Source organism: Ammodytes marinus (assembly GCF_949987685.1).
Source record: "Ammodytes marinus genome assembly, chromosome: 18".
NCBI lineage: Eukaryota > Metazoa > Chordata > Actinopteri > Uranoscopiformes > Ammodytidae > Ammodytes > Ammodytes marinus.
Window position 1 is genome coordinate 26037005 of NC_137222.1, and position 19217 is coordinate 26056221.

Below are 19217 nucleotides of genomic sequence, written 5' to 3' on the forward strand. Positions count from 1 at the left end.
CATCTGTATACAGTATATGTGGGAAAGTGATCTTTAAACATGATGTTTTATTTAGTAAAAGGAAGACTGTTTGAAGTGAAGGAGCTCTTTCTGGAGGACATTCTGAGGCTGACGGGCTTTAACAATAAGGACATGAAGAAATACAAGGAGGAGACACAGAGAAGTATGAAGCTTTTATTAACGAGTCCACTGAGTAAGAAACGCAGCCTTCCATTTGGCCTAGTCTTCATCTCCTGTGTGTGTATGCCATGTGCTCTTGTCCTCAGAGGAGAAGAAGCAGAAACATCTGACTGAGTGGTGTAAGGCAGTGGAGAGCAGTGCTGCTGGGGAGGGACAGAGTGTGTCTCCACCAGGCTTCCGCCAGGACAGCAGCTCTCTGGACCAAGGGGACAGCACCATTAACCAGCCGGTAAACAAGCACGCACGCACGCACGCACGCACGCACGCACGCACGCACGCACGCACGCACGCACGCACGCACACACACACACACACACACACACACACCACTCTGTGCACGGCTCCAGTAGGTCCCATCAAATCCAGTGTTCATCATATCATCTTCAGTGTTTCCCCTACCGTTGTCTTGGGGGGGTGGAGGGGGCTGGGCCGCCAAACAGCACCTCCGGACCTGGATGCTAACATTAGCTCTGCTACTAGAGTTGTTATCAATGTTTTTACAAGATGACAGTTTGATCACCTTATTCATTTAGAAAAGAGTTAAGAGTCTGTTCAACAAAATGACCATCACTAAATAAACTGAGTTATGGACACTGCAGTGGATTCAATATTGTCAGCTGCAGATATGACTTGACCCCCAAAAAATTCTAACAAAAGGTTTTTCAGTGGATTACAGTAGTATCAGATGTACTTAAAAACATACTAAAAGTTTACCAAAGTTTGATACCAAGAAAGGCCCCATTTTTCAAAATGGCTGCCGTCAGGTCGTTAAAGTGACCATTACTCCTTTAAGTCCAGCAGATAGGTGCAATATATGAAGGAATTGTGGTTTTGATGATACACACATGAGCTTTGGCACACTGTTAGAGCATGCCCCGAGGAAAATTGTTGGCTAAAGGGCCATCAGCAATTTTTCCTATGACACCAGTGGCGGCCATTTTTAGAAATTTAATTTTTTTAAATGGCCGCCGACGTTTGTTATTTTACATGTAGCTTAGCTTCTAGACCACCTAGGATCTTGGTTCTGGATACTAATCCTACATTTTCAAGGATGAGGAAGACAGTGGCATTATTTAAAACATGCTGGAAACTATTAAAGTACATATACCTGGCACTCAGGGAGCAAAATTATAGTAAAACCATTGAATATTAGCGGAATATTACATATTGTCCTGAATTACAGAATTATTCCATGAGTTGTGTGTAGACCTCTTATGTTTGCATGTATATATATTCAAGAGCCTGACCAATACATCGTTTTTGCCTGTTTGAGCGGTGTAATTGCTATTGTAACCATGTAACCCACTCTGGGTAAAACGACTCTAGGTTCCTAAAGAGTGGTATAACCTGTAACCACAAAGTAAGTACTAGGACAGGTAAGTTTCAAGCAGAAATGTTTACTCACATAAGTTATATATAACACCCCAAATACATTTGCATAAACAGGAATGGACTTGCCTGATGCAGTTACCTCTGCTCTCCCATGTGACTGTAGTGACATCTGTCATACTTTTCTGGTTCAGCATATGGTGGAGTAATGGTGCTAGAACTAGTACGTATTGTCCTCAAGTAGCATAGTGCATTGAAGGACCATGGCCAAACTATTCAAGGTGGTGGATCCTAATGAGCCAGAAAGATCAGAGTGCCTTGCCAATAACCTGGAACAAATGTGTTCTGTGTCAGGAAGACACACATTCTATGCCGAAATGTTCATCTGATTTTGCTTTGGCACAAACCCCTACTCAACAAACTTTGTAGACCTCTTTGCTCGAGAGGCCAAGTACCAAACTCTGTCTTCTCTCTCTGTACTATAGAGTGAGATTCAAGAAAGCACAACAACATAACATAGACGATGTTAACCATGGCATTGCATTCGCTGCACTTGTCTCCTATAATTAGGTGTGCATTGAGAATCCCCTGTTGCACCAAGGTGCAGGGTAACCAACCTGGTGAATCTGTACAGTACCATGCTGGAAGAAATGCATGTGAGTTGAGCTTGCCGTGGGGGTAAGACCTATTTACCGAGAACACAGATTCACTGCCTGAAAAATCTCTGGAGATGTCCAGAAAACAAAAAAACATTGATAAGCAGGAGAAGGAGGAAGACAAAGGATATGCGGTAGAAATGGAAAAAACAGTTGGCAGACTTGATGAGAGAAATTAAAAGTGAGAGGGAGTCTGAGCTGGCACAGCTGCAGGCTGATTTGGTGCAGCTGAAGGCTGGGATCATTGAAGAATGGATGGAGCGTTTTGATGCAAAATTGAAGAAAAAATTGCTGCTGGTCTGAAGCCACTGATGATCGAATTGAAGGAGCTTCAAGCCGTCAATGTGAAGAAAGATCAGCTCTTGAAAGAGCTTGGAGATAAAATTGATGACCAAGAACAACAAGCAAAAAACAGAGATGTGATCCTGACCTTAAACCAAGGTCGTATGCATCTGCCGGGAATGGAGAAGAAGAGGGCGAAACAGGGAATATAACGGTGGAAAATCAAGTGGCAATGTTTCTGAGAAGCAAAGCCATTAATCTGGATCTAGAGAACGTGGAGTCCTGTTTTCTTCTCCCAAAGGGGAAATTCGCCAAAAAGCGTGCTGTCATTCTGAAATTTGTGAGTAGAAAGCATAAGATAAATCTGCTCAGTCAAGGCAAGAAGCTTAAAAGTGAACAAATTGGAATGAGTGAAAATTTAACCAAGAGAAAGGCTTATCTGGCCTGTCAAGCGAGAGGGTTAAAAAAATGTGGACAGGTCCAACAAACTTGGACGAGAGATGGAAGAATCTTCATCAAAATGAAGGGAGCTACACCCGAGGAAACCAAAATTGTCCAAATCAAAACGGAGGAGGATTTGGATCAATTCCGGAGGGACGAGGATCTGATCAACCCAAGCAGCGAGAATGAGCAAAACATCCGCTTGGATAAATGATCATGAAAGTCTGGACTTATTAGCTAATCATTATTATCGGACCCAAATGAAATCATTGACCCAGACAATCACTTCTACACTATAGCAAAAAGAGACTGTCATTACCATACTGAGGATTAATTCATCAGATGCTTTCAAACAAATGGGAAATTGTCCATCTTTCATTTTTAATAGCAGAAGTCTCTACACAAACTTTTCACAAATTAAGGAATATCTACAGAAATTCTCCAACCAGTTCAACATCATTGCAGTGTCAGAAACATGGATTAAAGAAGGCAAAAGCATGGACTTTGAACTAAAGGGATTTAAACTGGTTTGTGTCAAAATATAAGGTTTGAAATCGTAAATACAATGTGCATGTTATGGGACTGCAGCCAAGGTCAGCAGACAGACTGACTGTTTTGAATACTTTTGCAGATGTGTTTAGACTACTAGAGAAGAAATGGAGAAGGCCACATCACTATCTGCATTGTCACAGGCAGAGAGGAAAATGGAAAGCATGTCTCTTGTACACTGGCTATGAATAAGGAGACCTAAAATTTTCTGTGTATTGGAATGGATCTTCTTAAAAAGAAAAATGTTTTAACTGTATCAGTAGCTGTGTATCTGAATCTTATGGCAGTGGGGGCGGGACCTGATAAGCCTTTGGCTTCTCCTGCCACCCTTCGGACGATAACACAAAGTAATATGTATGAATATGCAAAGAGAAAATTGTGTATTTTGTGAAATTGTCCGGAAGAATAAAAAAAATAAAAAAACATCCCAGACATGGATGCTAACAAGCAAGGTTGTGATGTTGCCCTCATGTGCAATGAGGATTTTGGTGCTGCATTGGGGAAAGCATGTGAGCATGATGCTGACAATGAGGAGGATGCTAGGAGGAGTCAGAGCCAGTTTCACTCTTAACACTATTTCCATGGTGTTGTATGGCACAAACATCACAGCCCAAAACAGCTCTGTGTTTATGCTTCAACCAGCCCCTCACCCTCTCACCCTATCATGTACAACAGTTTGGTACGCCAGAGGGAGATTTCCAACACATGTTGGTCTTCCATCAGGCACAGCCAAGACCGGGAGACACCATAGCCCATATACCTGGGCATCATGATCCAATACGAAGACCAGCAAACGAGCCCTTGTCGACATCCTTTTTGACCTGCTACTGTGTGCATTTCTTATGAATCGGGTGCTAGACATCTCCACAGAACGTGTAAATGTGGTTCTTATCAGCAATTCAAGGTGAAGATCACTTAATTGTGATGTTTGCGGGATTTGACATTGAGATGTCAGCACTAAAGGTAATTGGCACCCTCTTTGAGGATAGCGGGGGGACATAAACACATGTACGTACAAGCTGGAGTTGCTACTGCTGGGACAATAGATCCCTTTCTGAAAGTCTCCAAAGTTACACGTACCTGACATGCTCATAAGGTCACAGCCAGCATCCTATATATTCTCCTGCAGAAGAACTACACACTGAGTACATCAATGACCTGGAGGAGAGAAACAATCATACATCCCTAGACGGGTGCACTGAAAGAGCTGCGTCATGTCCCAAGTTTCACTTCTGATCCATCACCCTGCAGCTGGAAATAGTTGATGAACTATGTTAGATCTCTTCTTCTTAGCCAATGCCATTGACTAGGCCCACACGCAGATTATTGCCTCAACCCTGCAGCAATGCTAGCAAGAGAGGGAAGGGAGTTAGTAAATGCGATGAGCCATCCTGTTCCATTCTTGAAAACAGGACAACGTTTTGCACTGAACTGTTAACTTCCTTGCAACTGGTGTGACAGCCCTCAACACTAAAAAACACCCCACTGCACCTGGGAGATGATGTGAAGGAAGGGTACTAAGGTGTCAATACGCACAGTTGAGACTGATGTGCCATTACTGGTAGTGACAGCAGCCAAATATCTTAACATAAATGAGTTCTGTGTTCTGGGAAGATTTTTTGGCATTTAGATGCTCATGAGATGGTGAGGGCACTAGGTCCAGATCAATGTGTAGCCTGACCAGTGTTCAAAGCATTCACTGGTTGTGACACTGTCATCTTTTGGTGGCAGGGACTAAAGGCCAGGACACACCAGCCCGATAATCGCCGTCGTCAAAAAAAAAGACGAATCTGTTTGGGGTGTGCCGTGACGTCGGCCGACGTAGAGGTCGTCGGGCTTGTTTTGAGCCTGTCGGCCGCCGATTGAACATGTTCAATCGGCGGCCGACCGTCTTTCATTTGGAGCAATTTGATTGGTGGAGGGCTAGCGAATCAGTCAAGCCCGGAAGTGAGACGGGTAGCACAAACAGCTAACAACAGCTAGCCATCGTTTTAATGTGTTTGTTCGTTTCGTTTTGAGAGTACTCACATGCATCAACCCTTGTTGACTGCTCGACACTCTGCTAAAAATTGTGCTCTTATGGTCCATAAATATAAATACGTATTTCTATCTATGTTTATGCTCTAGAGAGATGTCCAATCATTTCTGGCTTTCGTATTTTTTCGGGCCACAATACAGATTAGCGCCGCCTGCTGTTGTGGAGACATTACGTCCCGCGAGCGTACGGAAAATAAACAGTCGTCTCGGTGTGTTCTTTGGCCGCGACGGGAAGACTGGAGCTTCCTGAAACGGCCGACTCCAATTTTTGCGTAGTCGGAACATGTCGGACTGGTGTGTCCTGGCCTTAAGACAGCATGGGATACATGGAGGAGCTTTGACATCAAGAGAGCCTTCTGTGTCTTGGCTTACTCCATAGACAACTGGATGGAGCCTCTAGAGTGATTTATGTTATTGCTGTATGACTGCACTAGCAGCCAGGAATCAGTTAATCAGGCGCACAAGCAGCTCTTCACCCAGAAAGGTACAACCATTAAGGGACCCCCCCAACAAAAGCAGCACTGATGCAACACAGAAGGGGGCTGCCAGTGCCTACCAAGCTGGCCAATGCTTGGGACAGATGATGCTTGCAGCCCTTCAACTCATGTCACCAGGTGAATGGGGGTGGAAGTGGAAGGCCACAGGTGGATGGGAAGTTCAATGGGCTACAATACCATGCAGGATCAATACAGGCCTGTTGTGAACTCCTCTGCTGTGGATGCAAAAGGCGTGCAGTGGACAGTGCAATGCCCTCTGCCACTGTCGTGGGCAGTTTTTTCTGAACTAATTATAAATGTGTTAATTATTGTATAGTTATTGAATTCCCTGAATGCCCGTTTTATGTTCGTATGTAGTTAGTAGCATGTTGTCAATAGTACCTCTGCATTTCTCATTCCTGTAAAAGTAGGATTAGGTAAATTTTTTATTTTCAATTGATGTTTATGCAAATGTATTTAGGGTGTTTCATACAACTTTATGTGAGTAAAAGTTACTGCTGGCAATTTATCTTGCCTGGTACTGGAAAATATGTAAAATTCCGCTATATATTCAATGGTTTTGCCTTAATTTTGTTCCCTGAATGCCAGGTATATGTACTTAGGTAGTTTCCAGCATGTTTTAAATAGCGCCACTGTCTTCCTCATCCTTGAAAATGTAGGATTAGCCACCAGAACCAAGATCCTAGGTGGTCTAGAACCCAAGCTACATGTAAAATGATGACAGTCGGCGGCCATTTTTAAAATGGCCGCCACTGGTGCCATAGGAAAAATTGGCGATAACCAATATCAAAGGTCAATATTATCTTCCACCGTCTTCTGAATTGCTGATAATTGTGAATTTAGTTTGTTGGTTTTAGTATAATTCCACTTTTATACTCAAAAACATCTATAGAGGATGCATTGTGTATTACCTTACCTCTTCGTGCCCATCTTGGACGCCGTCTTGAAAATTACACCTTTCTTGTGGTCAAATTTTGGTAAACTTTTAGTATGTTATTAAGGACACCTAGTACTACATAAAACAGCTGAAAAACCTTTTGTTAGAATTTTTTGGGGGTTAGGTGTTTTTTTTCCATATATGCAGCCGCCTAATAAGCATTCTTAGACTAAAGACAAACTTTTCGTGTTATGTGAACGATAATAGAAAAGATTCACTCACAATAACTACCGTACTTTCCATACTATAAGCCGCAATGGACTATAAGCCGCAGGTGTTATAATGTTTAATTACCATATGTAAGAGTTCGTGCACAGAGGGGATTGTCGGGAAAGAGATGGCTGCTTGAGGAAGCTCCCATATATTAACATTTCAACAAACAAGTTGCAAATTTGCATAAAGTACATAAGTGTTACCATTTTGTGCAATAGTAGCTATTAGGGATGGGCACGAGTGTTTTCGCTACTCGTGTGATCGCTTGCATTCCTCGAGGATCAATCGATTCCTCGTTAAACTTTTTTCTATTTTTAGAACGCAACACATCTGTCTACAGAACAACGGTTGACCGCAATAAAGCGCTCAATGCTTATGTCAAACAGTCACAGTTGCCATATGATATTAAGGATTTATTTTCCACAAGTTTAAAACACATTTTCCTAACTGAAAGTAATTAAATAAGCGGGCCACAATTTAAACCGATCGAGTAGGTCTGCGGTGGAGAGAGAAAAAAGAGAGAGAAAAAAAGCATGGGCTGTAGTTGGCTAACAATCAAAATAGACATTTAAAATAAGAAGGGCAGCAAATACAATAAAATTATTGTCCTACAATTTAAACACATAGATAGGCTAAATAACTCACCAAAGCAGTAGAAGTAGTAGTATATCCAACCGCGTAATGCTCACTCCTGTCCGTGACTAATTACCGCGACTAATTCCTCGTTAACGGAACGTTACACCGGTCGGCTTTTGAATCTCAATCCTATATTCCATAATAAAGGCTTCTTAAATGTCGTTTGCTCGAATGTGCCCGAAGTCAGCCTGGCTTCTTTACGTGACTTTCCAAGTTTTCCAGCACCGCATTCAGCTCCGCGGTGCTGTGGAGACCACACACTGGCTGCGCTGCACGGAGGTGGCAGTTATTTGCGGTTTCTGTTTGACACAACGCTTTGTTTATTTAAAGGCCTACTTCACCGGTTTGAATATGAAGGTGTATTGAATTCTGAGATCCTATGTAGTATAAATGTGCGAATTTTTTTAAAATCGGTACTTTGTAAATATTACTGTGATGTCACAGTAAAAGACATCACAGTAATATTTACAAAGTAAGTTTTTATTAACCCTATATTTCTCTTTCTGTGATGTCACGAGAAAGAGAAATATAGGGTTAAAAAAAACACTCTTTCTGCCTTTTCTCAGGCTAGGATGAACCGATTTAAAAAAAATTCGCACATTTATACTACATAGGATCTCAGAATTCAATACACCTTCATATTCAAACTGGTGAAGTAGGCCTTTAACTTGGATCAAAATATTTAATTTTGTTAAACTTTATATCCGTTTGGTGCCGTTTTGTACACGTATATAACATTTTAAAATAGGGGCGGCCCGCCGGCCGGCCTAAGGGCTACAAACACAAAAAAAAACAAAAAACGATTTTCCTCATCCACCAATCGAGATCATTTGAAACGAGGAGGAGCCCGCCGGCCGGCCTAAGGGCTACAAACACAAAAAAAAACAAAAAACAATTTTCCTCATCCACCAATCGAGATCATTTGAAACGAGGAGTAGGCCTACTCGAGTAGCCTACTCGATTACTAACGCCCATCCCTAGTAGCTACAGAATATATACTGTGCTGTGTAATAACAGGGTCGAAAAACGGGGAAAAAGTCGCGGCTTATAGGCCGAAAAGTACGGTACCTCCAAACAGATTTTTTTTACAAAAAAAAATATTTTAAACCGAATTTAGCTCCAGAAGTATCTGATTTGTCGTAATTTTTCTTGCTGCAAATATGATATACTTTATCTGTAACAGTATATCATTGCTATTTGATGGATGTCACACCAAATCAGCACACAAATTGAATCTTAGCACCCAGCATATTACTAAGATTTCTTGTTGAAATTTTGGAAATTGTCAGATGCAGCGTCCCCATTCTGATGTGGGTGTGTGTGTGGAGAAGGCTTTTTGTTAGTGAGGGTGTGTTGTGTGAAAGCCGACTGTTAATGCTTGGCAGCAGCTTACGTCACCGTGTGTGATTGTGTGTGACAGAGTGAGAATGGCACAGAGCAGTTGGAGCCGTGGCTGCTGAAGGAGATGGACTCCTGCATCGCCAATGTTTTCCTCAATGAAGATGAGGATTCTTTCACTCAGCTGTTCAACCTCATCCTCTATGAGAGTGTTAACGGTAGGACTCTCAGGCCTCATCTTGGAGATTATACACATCCATGAAAATGTGTCATATACACACGTAATGTAATATACCAAGTTGATCAAAATTCTGCTGGATGATTTATGTGCACGTGATACATAATATGTACCTTTATCTATCTATTTATATACAATTCTCACTGGATTTGACCGTCTTTTCAACAAATAACATTTCCAGAAACTATACTTCTATGATATAATATATTGCATAAGATCACATATTTAGCTATAGAAAAAGAACTGTGGCATAGGTCCACATAAAAGCAGACCTTGTTTATTCACTGTACAGACATGTGAGAGGTATTAATCCTTCTCATCTACCTCTTGGTGAAGGAAGCTGTAGCTGTTAAGTGTTTATTTGTTTTCTAACTTGATTTTTGGTTTACAGCACAGTTCAATATTTATTTTAATTTTTCAACAGTTATTTTGTTACAGAGAAGAGAGAAATGTTATATATTTGGTTATTTATTTACTCATGTTGCTTATATTGTTCATTGTGTTCAAATCTGTTCAGGTTATTTGTTATTAAATGTTACATTAAGTTAAATGTTATTATAAATGTTATTTAAATAAAATGCTTTTCAAATTTCAAAAATAGTGATACAAATCTAATATCATTACAGCCCTATTGTAAAAACAAGATTATTTCCCAGAAAGTCACACTGTTCCTTTGAAAATAATAGGATAGTGTTGTCTGTGTTCTATCCAGAAGCTTAGAGAATTAACTGATGGATTCCAATCTGTAGCTGTTGTATTCTTTGCGTTAGTGGACTACAGGCACAGTGAGACGGGCTCCACGCCTCTGATGGTGGCTGCAGGTCGAGGCTTCCTCACACAGATGGAGCAGCTGCTCAACATGGGGGCCGACATCAACATGAAGGCATCCAATGGCTGGTAGGACATTCAGCATGTTATTGAACCAAGCTGAAGGAAAAACACTTTGTTAAATGAAGCCCCATTGTCCTTTCCAATTATTTACAGAGTTTACAATGCACTACCATTCTTTGTTTGGTTTTCTTTTCGGTTTTTGTCTTTCATTTGTCTTACACTATCACTACACTCACTGGCCACTTTTTTAGGTACACCTGTTTAATTGCTTTTTAAAACAAATAGCTTATCAGCCAATCATATTCCAGCAATTCAATGCATTTAGGCATGTAGACGTGGTCAAGACAACATGCTGAAGTTCAAACCGAGCATCAGAATGGGGATGAAAGATGGTTTAAGTCAGGGGTTCTCAAACTTTTTCTGGCCAGGGACCCCTTACATGCAGGGAAATTCCTCCAAGGAAATTCCCCTTTGCTATCGTCACCCCGAATAAGCCTCCTTATTATATTTGTAGTCTACATTCAGAATATTTATACATTGAAACCTTCATCATCACACCAGTATTCCATCACCCCTCCCTTTATTTTCCCTTCTTCTTCTCTTCTTCTTCTGCTGTCCCCCTACTCTCTTCCAGACGGAGTGTTAACTTTCTGTTATACAGTGTTTGTCACAGGAATTTGTGAGACTGCGGTGGGGACTCAGGACCGTCTTGGGGGGTTCCAGAAGAACAATGTTAACCTTTTAAAGTAAAATGCATCCATCTGGTGCATTTTGAGAAGAAAACTAAGGCTAAATCAGTCTGTGTCCTATGTGAGCTATTTAGTACTATTTTCTGGAATATTTTCGAGACACAGAATTACCAAAAAGTAGAAAGAAAAAATTTTCAGGTTTCAAAAATATTTTTCTATTATTGTCTATCTATTATTTTTTTAATGGCTCAATATAGGCCCCCGATCTTCGTAGCCACGAACAACGTTATTTAACCCTTATGCCCTATTAAAAAAAAAGTTACACTGAGACCGTTAAGTACATTTTGTGTATTTTGACCTTTAAACTGCATTAAGATTAGGAAAGATCAATATTTTTTCACAATTTGTTTTTTCATTGTTTTCATGAAGGGGTTGTTATTAAATTTATGTTGTGATTTAATAAATCACAAATAGAAAATTAACCCTTTAGATGCCATTTTTGATCAAATACCACTAACCGCTTTTTTGAAAAATACACATAAATTCAAAATTCAACTTTTTTATTAAACTTTGATTATTATTAGTATCACCGGCTCACCCATCTGAATAATAGGTGAGAAAATTATATTTGGTGCATTATTACTTTTTGTTTAATGTCAGATTGAATAAAAAAGTTACACTGGGACCGTTAAGTACATTGTGTGTATTTTGACCTTTAAATTGCATTACATTTATGAAAGCTCAATATTTTTTCACAATTTTTTTTTTCATATTTTTCATGAAGGGGTTGTTATTAAATTTATGTTGTGATTTAATAAATCACAAATAGAAAATTAACCCTTTAGATGCCATTTTTGATCATATACCACTAACCGCTTTTTTGAAAAATACACATAAATTCAAAATTCAACTTTTTTATTAAACTTTGATTACTATTAGTATCACCGGCTCACCCATCTGAATAATAGGTGAGAAAATTATATTTGGTGCATTATTACTTTTTGTTTAATGTCAGATTGAATAAAAAAGTTACACTGGGACCGTTAAGTACATTGTGTGTATTTTGACCTTTAAATTGCATTACATTTATGAAAGCTCAATATTTTTCCACAATTTTTTTTTTCATATTTTTCATGAAGGGGTTGTTGTTCAATCTATGTCATGATTTAATTAATCACAATTAAAAATTAACCCTTTAGATGCCAGTTTTGATCATATACCACCAACCGCTTTATTGAAAAATACACAAATTCAATATTCAAATCTTTTTTTTAACTTTGATTATTATTAGTATCACCGGCTCACCCATCTGAATAATAGGTGAGAAAATTATATTTGGTGCATTATTACTTTTTGTTTAATGTCAGATTGAATAAAAAAGTTACACTGGGACCGTTAAGTACATTGTGTGTATTTTGACCTTTAAATTGCATTACATTTATGAAAGCTCAATATTTTTTCACAATTTTCTTTTTCATATTTTTCATGAAGGGGTTGTTATTAAATTTATGTTGTGATTTAATAAATCACAAATAGAAAATTAACCCTTTAGATGCCATTTTTGATCATATACCACTAACCGCTTTTTTGAAAAATACACATAAATTCAAAATTCAACTTTTTTATTAAACTTTGATTACTATTAGTATCACCGGCTCACCCATCTGAACAATAGGTGAGAAAATAGAATTTGGTGCATTATTACTTTTTGTCAGATTGAACAAAAAAGTTACACTGGGACCGTTAAGTACATTTTGTGTATTTTGACCTTTAAATTGCATTAAAATTATGAAAGATCAATATTTTTTCACAACCATTGACTTACATTATAACAACTTTTTGGCAACCCGCCTTTAAATTAAAGTGAATTTTTTTTTTGCCTCTGATTTCCCATATTACTGCACAAAACACAATGCATTTGGGTAAAATGAAAGAGAATAGTAAAATTTACCCATTTTTATCATCTCTTTTATCATCAAAATATGAATTTCTATGATAACCACTCACTAAAACTACAAAATAACATTTTTTTTCTTTTTTTTGTGTGAGTGTGAGTGTGTGTGTGTGTGTGTGTGCATGTGTGTGTGAAAGTGTGCTTGTGTGTGTGTATGAGAGGAGATAAATTACAAGGGGTACAGATTTGCAGCCCTAATATCGTATGACACATGCAAACACACACACCCCCACACACACACACACATACACACACAATCTTATTTTGTCATGGCCATGCAGACATCAGTCCATACTATCCATATCAGAACACCTTTTGACATTTTTCTTTAGATTGTTGGTCACATTGTTTGTGACAGTAATCCTGAAGTTTGACAGAAAATATGAAAATTGAAAAAAAAAATCTCGTTTGTGTCATTTGGCATGTTTGTTCCTCGGTTTGAGACCATATCAAATGAATAAATCAACTAGAAATGAGTTAAAACCTAAAATGCGATGCCTTACCTTCAAAATGAATAGAAAAATTATATAATTTCAGTTTTTATCTTGCCATTGCCAAGGAATCAAAAATATTGGTTTATGGCTTTTTATGAGTTTACGAAATGGCATCTTTTTACACAAGGATTTCAGTTTATGTGATTTGAGTTCACACAGACTGACTCCTGGAAAATATTTTTTCACTTCAACCATTCTGACTAAAAGATGTTCACTAACTACACATCAAAACCATTGTATTGTATTTTTTTTATTGGTTTGCAGCCATGAATTATACAAGGATGCCAATTTGTTGTAAACCACCAACCGGGTCACCATAGAGGTTAGTGGGGGTGGGGGCTAAAATGGGGCATTTTTTTTATTGACCTTATTTTTACATAAGTTTATCAAGTTTACTACAGAGAAATGGGAAATTACAGTCAAAATTATTTAGCACTTTAATTTTAAGGGGGTGGGGGGTCAAAAAAATTCGTTATAATGGAAGTCAATGGTACAAATCGTGTAGTTAACGGTCCCAGTGTAACAAAAACATCTCACACAGTCAAAATGAAGTAGATATGGATGAAACTCAGAATATCCAAACTTCATTGTAAAACACACCTCCTTACCAAATTGTATGGCTAGGGGACAATCACAGCCAAACTCATCTAAAAAATGCAACCCCAGATACACAAATCTCCACCAATGGGGCATAAGGGTTAAAAAATAACAAAAATGTACTGGCGCATGATAGGCCTGATCTCTGTATGCCCCCTTCCCCCCTACGAAGGTCAGGGGCCTGTAATGAGCCAGTCAATTATTTATTTTTTTAAATGACATTGTTCGGGGCCTTCAAAGATCAAGGCTATACTGAGCCAGTAAAAAAATTGTTGATAGGCCCCTGATTCGTGGACCCCCTTGCGACTTTGAGAACCCCTGGTTTAAGTGACTGTGAACGAGGCATAGTTGTCAGGATTGTACCAAAATGGCAGGCCAGAACCCAATAGCACGACAACAAATAGTTCAGGTATTGCAACAAAGTTTAATAAGGAATCAAACCAGGTGGTAGCGAGGCAACAAGTCCAAGAGGGGCAGGCAAAGGGATAATCCGAAATCCAAAAAGGCTGGGTCAAAACACGAATAGGCGGGCAGGTAAACAGGCAGGAATACAGAATGGCTGGAGAGCAATGTAACACAAAGACAATCTGGCAGGGAACTGAGGGAATGAACCGGTATATATACTGTGGGGCTAATAGCTGATGGGGAGCAGGTGAGTGTGGTTAGACCAGGTGGAAGTAATCAGCAGGGAGTGCAGAGCAGGGGGGAGTGGCCGGGTCTGAAATGACAAGAGAGTTAATATGGGAACAGACAAGTGACAAAAAACTAAATTGTGGCTGAAGTAGTGACAGAACCCCCCCCTCTAGGGACGGCTCCTGACGTCCCACCAGGCTGATCAGGATGGTCCCTATGGAATGTGGTGATGAGGTCGGGGTCCAGGATGTGGCGAGCCGGGACCCACGAGCGCTCCTCAGGGCCATAACCCGCCCAATCAACCAAGTATTGGAAACCCCTTCCCCGTCGTCGCGACCTGATGAGACGATGAACCGAGTAGGCAGGCCCTCCATCAATGAGCTGGGGGGGCGGCGGGGGTCTGGAGGAGGGCTGGAGCTGGGACTCTTTAACGGGTTTGATCTTGGATACATGGAAGGTGGGATGGATCCTCATGGAGCGAGGAAGACGGAGACGGACTGCAGCAGGATTGATGACTTTATTGATGGAGAACGGACCCACAAACCTGGGAGCCAACTTCCTAGACTCCACCCGGAGCGGAAGGTCCCGTGTAGACAACCAAACCTTCTGACCCGGAGTGTAACCGGGTGCAGGGGTCCGACGGCGATTGGCATATCTCTGGTATCGGTCGGACGAGCGCAGGAGAGCAGCACGGGCCCGCACCCAGGTGCGCCGACATCGCTGGACGAACGCCTGGACAGACGGGACACTGGCCTCTCGCTCCTGCTCAGGGAACAATGGAGGTTGATATCCTCGAGAGCACTGGAAGGGGGAAAGACCTGTTGCTGAACTTGGAAGTGTGTTGTGAGCATACTCCACCCATAGGAGCTGCTTGGACCAGGAGGACGGGTTCTGGGATGTGATGCAGCGCAAGGCAGTCTCCATCTCCTGGTTCATCCGCTCAGTCTGGCCGTTGGATTGAGGATGGAAACCCGAGGATAAGCTGACCGTGGCCCCCAACAGCTGACAAAACTCTGTCCAGAAACGAGAAGTGAACTGCGGCCCCCGGTCGGAGACAATGTCACAGGGAAGGCCGTGCAGACGGAAAACATGATGCAACATAATTTCAGCTGTTTCCTTGGCAGATGGTAACTTGGGCAACGGAACAAACTGAGCAGATTTAGAAAATCTGTCCACAATAGTAAGAATAGTGGTGTTACCCTCGGAGGGAGGCAGTCCGGTGACGAAGTCGATCGAGATGTGGGACCACGGACGATGAGGAACAGGCAGTGGCTGAAGAAGGCCCGCAGGGGCATGGCGAGCGATCTTGTGCTGGGAGCAAACACAGCAAGCAGCGATGAACTCCTTGGCGTCCTCTTCCATGGTAGCCCACCAGAACCGTTGCTTCAGCAGGGCTAGAGTGCGCCTAACCCCTGGATGACAGGCAAGGCGAGAAGAATGTCCCCACTGGAGGACCTGAGAGCGGAGATTCACAGGCACATACAGACGATTATCAGGGCAAGCACTGGGGGCCGGGTGGTCGGCCTGGGCCCGTTTTACCTTGTCCACAATGTCCCAGGTAACTGCGCCGATGACCATCTTAGTGGGGAGGATGCTCTCAGGATGTGTGGGAACATGTTCGGATTGGAACTGACGGGACAGGGCATCTGGTTTGACGTTCCTAGAACCTGGGCGATAAGACAGGGTAAAATCAAAACGATTAAAGAACAACGCCCACCTGGCCTGACGGGAGTTCAACCGTTTGGCTGACCGGATGTACTCCAGGTTTTTGTGGTCCGTCCACACCACAAACGGATTCTTCGCCCCCTCCAACCAGTGCCTCCACTCCTCGAGAGCCATCTTAACCGCCAATAGCTCCCGGTTACCAACGTCATAATTTCTCTCCGCTGGGGACAATTTGCGGGAGAAAAAGGCACATGGATGTAACTTCTGGTCTTTACCTGACCGCTGAGACAGGACTGCCCCCACCCCGGAGTCTGACGCATCCACCTCAACGACAAACTGGCGTTCTGGATCTGGTAGGATGAGGATGGGAGCAGAAGAGAACCGTGACCTTAACTCACTGAACACCCTTCCTGCAGCAGGGGACCATTGGAAGGCTACCTTTTGGGAGGTGAGGGCTGTCAGGGGAGCTGCTACAGAACTATAGTTGCGGATAAACCTACGATAGAAATTGGCAAACCCCAGAAATTGTTGAAGCTTCTTACGAGTGGTGGGGACCGGCCAATCCACCACCGCTTTAATCTTGGTGGGATCCATGTGAATACTTCCGACAGAAATTATGTATCCCAGGAACGACACCTCAGTGGCATGGAACTCGGATTTCTCGACCTTCACGAACAGCTGGTTCTCTAGGAGTCTCTGGAGAACCCTGCGGACATGCTGCACATGGTCCTGTTCGGACTTGGAGAAGATGAGGATGTCATCAAGATAAACAAACACAAATACATTGAGAAAATCCCGGAGCACATCATTCACTAAGGCTTGGAATACTGCAGGAGCATTTGTGAGTCCGAAAGGCATTACCAGGTACTCGTAGTGGCCCCTAGGGGTATTGAACGCCGTCTTCCACTCATCCCCCTCCCGAATGCGAACTAGGTGATAGGCATTCCTGAGATCAAGCTTGGTAAACACAGAGGCCCCTTGCAAAAGTTCAAATGCAGAAGAGACGAGTGGGAGGGGGTACCTGTTCTTAATGGTGACATCATTCAGACCGCGGTAATCGATGCAGGGCCGGAGGGATCCGTCCTTCTTACCCACGAAGAAAAACCCTGCTCCAGCAGGTGATGAAGAGGGACGGATGAGGCCTGCTGCCAGTGAGTTGTTTATGTATTCGTCCATGGTCCTGGTTTCCGGGGCTGACAGAGAGTAGAGCCTCCCCCTGGGTGGGGATGAGCCAGGGAGGAGGTCAATGGCACAATCATACGGGCGGTGTGGGGGAAGAGAGGTGGCCCGTACCTTGTTAAACACCTCCTTTAAGTCGTAGTACTCCGACGGGACACCTGAGAGATCTGGGAATTCATTAGAAGAAGAGGTGCTGCAGGCAGGTAACAAGGCAGATTTCAGACAGACCGCAAGACATTGATCACTCCATTGTAGAATGGAACCGGTTCTCCAGTCAATGTGTGGATTATGTTTAATTAACCAAGGATACCCCAAGACAACTGGCTGCTGAGGTGCATTAATCAGGTGAAAGGTTAGTGATTCAGTGTGGTTACCTGATATGCCCAGATGAATAGGAACTGTGCGATGGGTTACAGTGCAGAGGAGGCGCCCGTCGAGAGCAGTAGCCTCAATAGGCTCGGCCAAGGGTTCCTGGTTAACACCCAGCTGCATGGCAAGGCCCCGATCCAGAAGGTTGGTGTCAGCTCCCGAGTCAATGAGGACAGCGACAGTATGGGACAGACCATTAAAGTTGAGCTGGGCATGAAGTAGTGCTCGAGAGGGACCTTCAAAGTTCTTGATGCGGCTCACCAGCGCCCTCTGGATTCCTGGTGAGCCCTGTCTTTTACTGGACAGGATGACACGTAATGGCCTCCCTCTCCACAGTACATGCAACAGTTCTCCCTTTGGCGCCGTTGTCGTTCAGCAGCTGACAGCCTGGTCCTGCCCAGCTGCATGGGTTCAACTGGGTCACTAGAGGCAGCAGCGGTAGGAAAACACGTTGAAGTGGAAGGTGAAACTGGAAGACGTGGAAGGCTACGGGAAGTGCTGGTCAGTACCTTCTCTCGTCTCCTCTCCTGGATACGTCCATCGATGCGGATAGCGGTGGCGATGAGAACGTCCAAATCCCCTGGAGGATCCCGGGCCGCCAGCTCGTCCTTGATGGCATCAGAAAGTCCGTTGTAAAAGGCGTCAGCCAGGGAGGAAGAGTTCCAGTCACTCTCTGCAGCGATAGTCCGGAACTCGATGGAATAATCAGTCACTCTCCGGCTCCCCTGAGCCAGGTTAAACAGACCCCGAGCAGCCTCTCGACCAGGGGTAGCATGATCAAACACCTTCCGAAGACCCTCAGAGAAGGCAGCCACAGAAGAACAGAGAGCCGACTGCTTCTCCCACTCGGCGGTACCCCAGTTCCGGGCCCGCCCAGTAAGCTGGGTGATCATGAAAGCCACTCTCGACCTCTCCGTGGGATATGTGAGAGGTTGTAGTTCAAAAGTCAATGAGCACAGAGTCAGAAAGGAGCGACAGGTATCTGGAGCTCCAGAAAAGCGCTCTAGAGCACTTAAGCGGGGCTCTGGACGGGAGACAGCAGGGACAGGAGGGCTGGTGGGTGGTTGAACCGCTGGGGTCTGACTGTCCAGCGTGAGCTGCTGGAGCTGGCCGCTCAGAACCTCAAAATGCTGATTGTGGCGTTCCGAAGCTTCCTGGAAAGCCACTTCCATAGCGGTGAACTGTCTCGAATGCTGGTGTAGGGCGGCACCTTGTGCTGCCACTTCTTCCTTAAGAGCCTTTGTGTCGGCTGGGTTCATCTTATGGCCAGATTGTACTGTCAGGATTGTACCAAAATGGCAGGCCAGAACCCAATAGCACGACAACAAATAGTTCAGGTATTGCAACAAAGTTTAATAAGGAATCAAACCAGGTGGTAGCGAGGCAACAAGTCCAAGAGGGGCAGGCAAAGGGATAATCCGAAATCCAAAAAGGCTGGGTCAAAACACGAATAGGCGGGCAGGTAAACAGGCA

At 42.9% G+C, this 19217-nt stretch overlaps 1 protein-coding gene across 2 annotated transcripts in view; it reads left to right on the forward strand.

Annotated features, from left to right (window-relative positions):
* The window catches only part of ythdc2 (YTH domain containing 2), a 162854-nt gene that overhangs the window by 66295 nt on the left and 77342 nt on the right, over positions 1 to 19217 (forward strand). For both annotated transcript variants that reach the window (XM_080046489.1, XM_080046490.1), the window contains exons 10-13: positions 56 to 163; positions 267 to 409; positions 9178 to 9313; positions 10104 to 10230. In XM_080046489.1, coding sequence (XP_079902615.1) covers positions 56 to 163; positions 267 to 409; positions 9178 to 9313; positions 10104 to 10230 — 514 coding nt within the window. The remainder of the gene's footprint in view (positions 1 to 55; positions 164 to 266; positions 410 to 9177; positions 9314 to 10103; positions 10231 to 19217) is intronic.